General features: G+C 32.0%; 1 protein-coding gene across 1 annotated transcript; it reads right to left on the bottom strand.

Annotated features, from left to right (window-relative positions):
• Positions 1-618: 618 nt before the first annotated feature.
• LOC120146041 (non-specific lipid-transfer protein P5-like) lies at positions 619-6,017 on the bottom strand. The gene is made up of 2 exons (XM_039159709.1): positions 5,666-6,017; positions 619-722 (listed from the first exon to the last, which is right to left on the bottom strand). Exons 1-2 carry the CDS (start codon positions 6,001-6,003, stop codon positions 713-715), a joined length of 348 nt encoding a protein of 115 aa, XP_039015640.1. The 5' UTR covers positions 6,004-6,017; the 3' UTR covers positions 619-712.
• Positions 6,018-7,019: the final 1,002 nt, after the last annotated feature.

Below are 7,019 nucleotides of genomic sequence, written 5' to 3'. Positions count from 1 at the left end.
ATGATTTTATCATTTTCCAAATTTCAACATAAAACCAACCCTTTTTTGACAATTGTTTTTTTCCGTGGAATTTTTTTATATCACCTTTAGGTGATTTGCAAGACTTTTCAACAGTTGTATGGTCTTAGATAGACACGCATGAAATAGTTCGCCAAACTTCACGGTTTTCTACTCAAACAAAATTCCAGGTTTCCAATTGTTGATAGTTTATTATTTGTATATACTAAGGTTAATGTTGTTCTTTATGTCGTGTATGTAGATGACATATTTAATTATGAACGATTTTTTTAAGTGTTAAAATTGGTGTGTTTAAGTGTTTGATTTGGATGATTTTTTTTAATTTATTTAACTTTTCAAGATCTATACATTGACACGGAACTTAATTATGATAATATCGTTCAAAATTGTCTACTTAGAATCGTCTTGAAGAGAGGGTCATGATATATGTAAGTTATATTCTTTTATTTATTGATTTGATTAATATTATTATTGCTATAATCATTTAGAGTTTAATATTTTAATCTCTTATTATTCAACCTCTAAAAGAATATATTTGAAAAGTTAATGACTTTTAAAGAGAACATATAATATATTTAAAAAAAGGATAATTTCATCGATGATACATATATTATATATGTCTACATGAGAACGATTTCCCTTTCAAAGTTATTGATGGCTCATGTGCATTCTTGGCGGCCTCCATTGCCTATGCCTAGTGGATGCTGCACGTTTAAAAGGAGAGAAAATGAATGTAAAACGGACTTGAAAAGCACATACAAGAAAAAAAATTAGATATCACTACAAGAAAATATACCTTTAATGACACACGAACGATGTCACACGGTAATTTATGACTTGCAAAATATGTGTGTCATAAAAAATGTCATGTTTTTTAAAATCTGAACGATTTATGACTTACAATAATGCGTGTCATATTTAATAGTCATAATAAAAAAATTCAAAAACACGGAGTACAGTTTTAATTGTGTGTCATCTGTAAAAGTTGTCTTTTAATTTTCCCCCATTATTTTCATCCTTTCCCGCTTCTTCCCCCTTTTTCTCTTTTCCCTTTTTCTCTTTGCAGCAGTCCACTGGTTTGAAAACAAAATCGACGATACCCGCCCCATCCTTGACTGGATCTGCTCTTCCCTCCGCCCCTCCAACGTCTTCTCCCTATTCGAACTCTCCCTGTCAGTTCCCTCTCCATTTCTACTCTCCTCTATTTCTCTTTAGTTAGGAAACAAAATCGATAGATTAAACCCTCTATTTAGGCTATCATTGATGGAACCAATCTAAATTTGTGTAGCTACGAGCAAATCGTACAAGAAGGGAAGTTGTTGGAGGTCAATTTTTATTTATTACGTGTTATTTTGCTGCAATTTTTTAGGCAGAGCATTAATATCTGAGTTTTGTTTGATTAAATAGGGGGAAGACTTGGACTTTGCTTATGATAGCATTTCGGTATTCTCCTAGAGGAGGGATAATGAGGAGGCAGTTTTTGGAGCTGAAGAAGGATTAAAAGATATTAGGTATTTCTATTGCTTTATCGTTGTACAACACTAGCACACGACATTGTGTCATTATTGGCATTTCCTTTAATATTTTTCTTCTTGCTATATAAAGAGATTAAGCATGATGCAACTCAAGATTAAGCTGGTGATAACCCTGAAGACATTTAGCTAAGAGGTGGTGTTGGTGTGATATTTTTAGATGGCCTGGATATATCTTTCTTGATGTCGCGTTTTAGGAGAGGATTATATATTTGCAGTGTACTCCAGAATAGCTTGTTATACTGATGGATTTCTTTTTTTCTATAGGGATGCAAGTGCAGCGTATAAAGCTGAAGCCTTAGAGCTTCAGAAACATCTTAGGCATTTGCAGTCTCAGTTTGATATGCTTACGGGTCAGGCTACAACTTTGATCCATGGCAGACGGGCACGAGTTGCTGCTACATCTACCGCCAATGGACATCTTAACACAATAGATGATAGTCTCTCAGGAAGGAACTTGCAAGTACGTAAATCTAGCTTATCTCTTGTCACTTTAAATATTTGAAATTTTTTATGTTCAAATTTGATCAAACTGGGATGGAATGTATATCTCTGAGTTGTTGTTTATGTTGCATGACTTGGTTCTGCAGCACAGAGTATAAAAGGAATTAAATGAAAATTTATCTTAAAAGATAGCTTTTCCTTTTAATTTTTTTCATAGCTTTCTTCTCAGATGAAACTGTTTATCTGCTTTAACATTGAAGCAGTATTTATCCCTATTTTTCCTCTGTGATTTAGATGAATGAAGTTCTTGGAAAAATAGCATCTACAGCACAAGAGCTGGCACATTACCATTCTGGAGATGGTACTGTTTTCGTATTTTATTATGTTAAGTTCTATGTTGTTATGTTCATTTCAAAATGATGCATTTGATTTTGATCTAGTTGTGTAAGAGGCTGATCTCAGTATGGGTTTGATTTACGTCAATGAAGACTGCCTCTAACCCTGCCTGGTTTATAATGCTCTGCCTCATCCCTTATACCCATTTTGGAAGCCCATCAGTTTGCTTGTGTTACTTTGAATCTCATTGTATTCTACATTACGTTTGTAACTGTGTATTTGGTTCTTTTCATGGTGATAATATATTTATGTTGTTGCCTTGTTGGTTCTGAAAAACTGTCAAATAACAAATGGATATAGGAGCTTGAGATTTTGTGTGCTTAGCATTAGGGGAATGAAAGAATAGAGGGAAACTTTTCTAGTTGCATGCTTCTTGTTGATAAGCTTTAACTCATGATGTTTACATGCAGAGGAAGGTATCTACTTGGCTTATTCTGACTTCCATCCATACTTGGTTGGAGATTCATCCTGCATAATGGAGTTAAATAAGTGGTTTGCCAAGCAACTAGACACGGTATGATATGGAAATATCATTTTTTTTAATCTCATTTCTTTCTACTGCATAGTCTTCAACAATTTTATCATTAACTAATCATTTTTTTTTTGTTAAGCATTATTTTTCTCCCTAAAGTGTAAAACTCAGGGAAAAAATTCCTTGAAAAAATTTCAAGAGGAATTAGAGGTGTGCTTCCAGTTGGTTTGGTCAGTTTGGTTTTTATATTCCTATAACCGAATTAACTGGTTAAGCCATCTAAACCGAATTAACTGGTTAAGCCATCTAAACCGAGTATATTGAACTGATTTTATTGTTAAGACCGAAATAACCTAACCAAATTGAAATAATTGCATAAACTGAACTAATACTTTTTTTGTTTTTTAAGATTTATTTTTTATAAAATAAAAATTATCATTGTCAAATTAAACATATATGCAATTAATCAAATTAATTGGATAATTGGATTTGAGTTATTTCATGTTTGTATATTTAATTTCATATTTAGATTAAATTAATTAATTGGATATTTAAATTAATTATTTGGTCAATTCAATTGTGTTTGTATTTTAATTTTTAGGTTGGGTTTATATTTCGAGTATAGTTGGGTTGGGTTTTATATGGGTATTGGATATTTGAATATTTGGATGGGTATGAATATGAGTTTAGGGTTTATGTATTAATTATAAATTAAATCGGTTTATTTGGATAAAACTTACTAAATAAATCAAAAAACCAAATACATTGATTATTTTGGTTAAATCAGTTCTGTTTGTTTGGTTATTCTGGTTTAATCAACTTTTTCCTCACCCATAGGGGAGAGAATTTAAGAGTACGAGGCAGAAAAAGAAATCCTTCCCCAAAGGAGAGTAACAAAATGAAGCATTTCAATTTAAGCAGATTGTATATCATGTAATTCCTCTAATTCATTTGCATGGACACCACTCTATAAAGTATATAGTATGTAGTTTGGGCAGCTCACAAACTGGAACAATTGCATGTAGATTACCATCAGCCTCTTATCTCCATATGGCAATAGTTTTATTTGGATTTATTTGTAAAACCACATTAGTACTGAGAAATTGGATGAATGTGGGACCTGAGATCAATTCTTATATTTGTATATGAAAAATTTATAATTATTTTGAATGATTTGAGAATTTGCTTCTTATTTTTATAAAGACATTTACTAGATCTGTGTGTCTTATTTCTAGTTGATTATTCTTGCATATACATGGTGTATTTGTATCAGATTATTGCTTCTTGAGATATATGATTCTTAATCCCTTTGTTCTTATCTTTTCAACCAAGGCTGATTATTTTCCATTTTTTATTGCAAATATATGATTCTCCACTGGAATATCTAAACACTACCTCTCTTGCCCCAAAAAAGGATGATCAAACAAACATGTATCCTTAATCGTATCCCTACTACTAGGGAAAGTTAATGTCTTCAAGCATTAAGAAAGCAGCTTGGAACCTTCAGTTTTTTCTTTTCTAAATAACTTCATGTTGTATTGCAGATTGATTCATGGAGTTCTTCAGCTACCTGCGAACTCAGACTTGATGGTTGATGAAACACAACTAGAATCAGGAAGCCTCAACTCCATTGGAATTGAGAATACAAAGTTGCTGAAAAATTTGATAGAGTTTCAAACAGTAAGCTGCACTTGGTTTGTTGAAACATGAGTGCATGTTTGTGTCTAAATATACTGGATCAAGGAAGGTGTTTTCGGAAGTTTAATGTGCATATTAGGAATGTGTTTGTTCTATATATTGCAACTAGTTTTAACTGTTACAATTATTTTCAATTATTTCTTGTGTACACGCCCGGATGGTGAGGGCATATTAGAAGAACTTTATTATGCCGTGATATTTTGTATCGACATATGATTACAATATTTTTGATAACTTAATGTGAATATATTGTATGCAAATGGATTGCGTACATATAATATGATATATATATATATTTAGTATTATGAGGCATTAAATGTGATTTAGTTTGATTATTTTCAATCTACAATATATATATATATATATATAATTTAAGAAATACAATCACGACACAAGAATGTGTGTCATCTTTTTTAATGACGTGTGCTTCAATGACACGCAATGTAAGTCATACATGCGTGTCATAAATTTATGACACACAAATATGTGTCATCTTCATTTATGACGGGGGCTTCAATGACGCGCAATGAACGTCATAAATGCGTGTCATAAATACGCGTCATAAATTTATGACGCACAGTTGCGCGTCATCTTAAATTCATGTCGGTGGCTTCAACGACATGCAAATGTGTATCATCCGCACCCATAGATGACGCGCAATGCGTGTCATTAAAGGGGTTTTTTCTACTAGTGTATGAACACATTGAAAATTTATAATTTACAAGGTAATATCTACAGATTCAAACTTAGTTTAGGATGAGCATGTGTCTACCCAGAAATCTTAATTTTGTTAGATTAATTATCCATTTTATTATTTTGCATTCACTAAAATTTTATTTGCACCCACTCCATATGAACATTTTGTGTTGTTAATTGTGCATACCCTAAAAAATATTTTTAGATATGCCAGTGGTTATATATATTCAAAATGTTTTTAAATCATTAAGAATACATACATACCGCACACGCAATTATTCGAACTTTAGATCTCTAGAAAGAACAACACATCCTTTTATCACTGAAATCATTTAATAGATTTATATAATGTTAATGTATTAAAATGTGATGGGTGCATCAAATATATAGGGGAGAAAACATTACGTACTTGTGGCAATTGACGGAGGGATAAATGGGAACAGGGACATGGACTGCACAGAGGCCAGGAAGTTTCTTGGCTTTGTCGGCAATAACACCATAAGCAGGTGCATTCTTTCGAAAACACTCGCACAGATCCCTCCTTGACTGAGTGGTGCTAGCCGAGGCGTTGACAGTAGCCACGGCTTGGCAGCAAGCAAGAGTGGGCGAGGGTTCCGAAGTAGTCAGGTATGGCTTGCAAGGCATCAAGGTGGCTATGGCTTCTTCGCATGTCATTGCATGTGCTGCTAAAACCACTGCCAATAACCCTAAAATCGCCCCAAATGAACCCATCAATATGTTTTCCATTTGCCAAATATTTGAGTAATCCAAGGAGAGAATGTATGGTTGATTGATGGTAAATCCCCTTGTTGCTTATTTATAGGGCTGATTTGGATTCTATTATTAAAGCAAGTTTGATTTTTGGTAATCTCAAAATTACCATAAAATCTTCTTTCATTAATTACATTACCATTTTTTAATATCCATTATATAACTTTTGGAAGGTTAATATCTAAAACCAACTATTATAACATAGATTAGCGACAATTTAAAATTTTTATCTTAAAAAATTAATGGAATAATCATTGAGCGGTCCTCGAAATTTTTAATGTTTACTTAATAAGAATAATATAATTAGTGGTGTATTTTGATGTGTTGCATTAGTGGTATATTTCGGTGTGCGACGTGTACTGTAAACTCATCCATATTAGTGATATTATTGTAAGTAAAAATAATTAATTTTGAAACAAAAGTAATGTAATTAAATTTAAAAATAAACATAATTACAACTAAAAACTAGATTAACTAAAAAAACTTAATGCGATTAAACAAAAAAGTAATAAAATAGTTAAATAAAAATAATGATATTTGATAAACACAATTTTATAAACATAATTAGTAAAAATAATAAAAAAAATAATGTATAAAGAGATTTTTAAATAACTATTTAACATTTTAAAACATTATTAAAAAATAAAACCTATTATCATCATTCATCTGTTGGGAGCGGGGGATTTTGATTTTGTATTGGGCCTGGGCCTAGAGATAGCAACGCATCTGTTATTAGGGCTGCCGAAAACATAGTTTTATTTGGGGTAAACTATGAGTTTAGTACATAAATTATAGTTTTGGTCCGTTTTAATACCTAAATTTTTAATTTTTTCAAAATCATACTTAATGTTTAGTTTTTGTTTCATTTTGGTACTACGCCGTTAAAAACTTTACGGATAGACTGATGGGGCATAGCTTCGATGGACGAACGACCGATCCGAACGGTGAACCATGAGAGAATGATGAGTCGACCAACATAGTCCAATTTCAAG

Source organism: Hibiscus syriacus, unplaced genomic scaffold, assembly GCF_006381635.1.
Source record: "Hibiscus syriacus cultivar Baekdansim isolate YM2019G1 unplaced genomic scaffold, ASM638163v2 tig00110895_pilon, whole genome shotgun sequence".
Classification (NCBI taxonomy): domain Eukaryota; kingdom Viridiplantae; phylum Streptophyta; class Magnoliopsida; order Malvales; family Malvaceae; genus Hibiscus; species Hibiscus syriacus.
The sequence above is the reverse complement of the archived record's forward strand: the minus strand, read 5'-3'. Positions and strand labels throughout refer to the sequence as shown.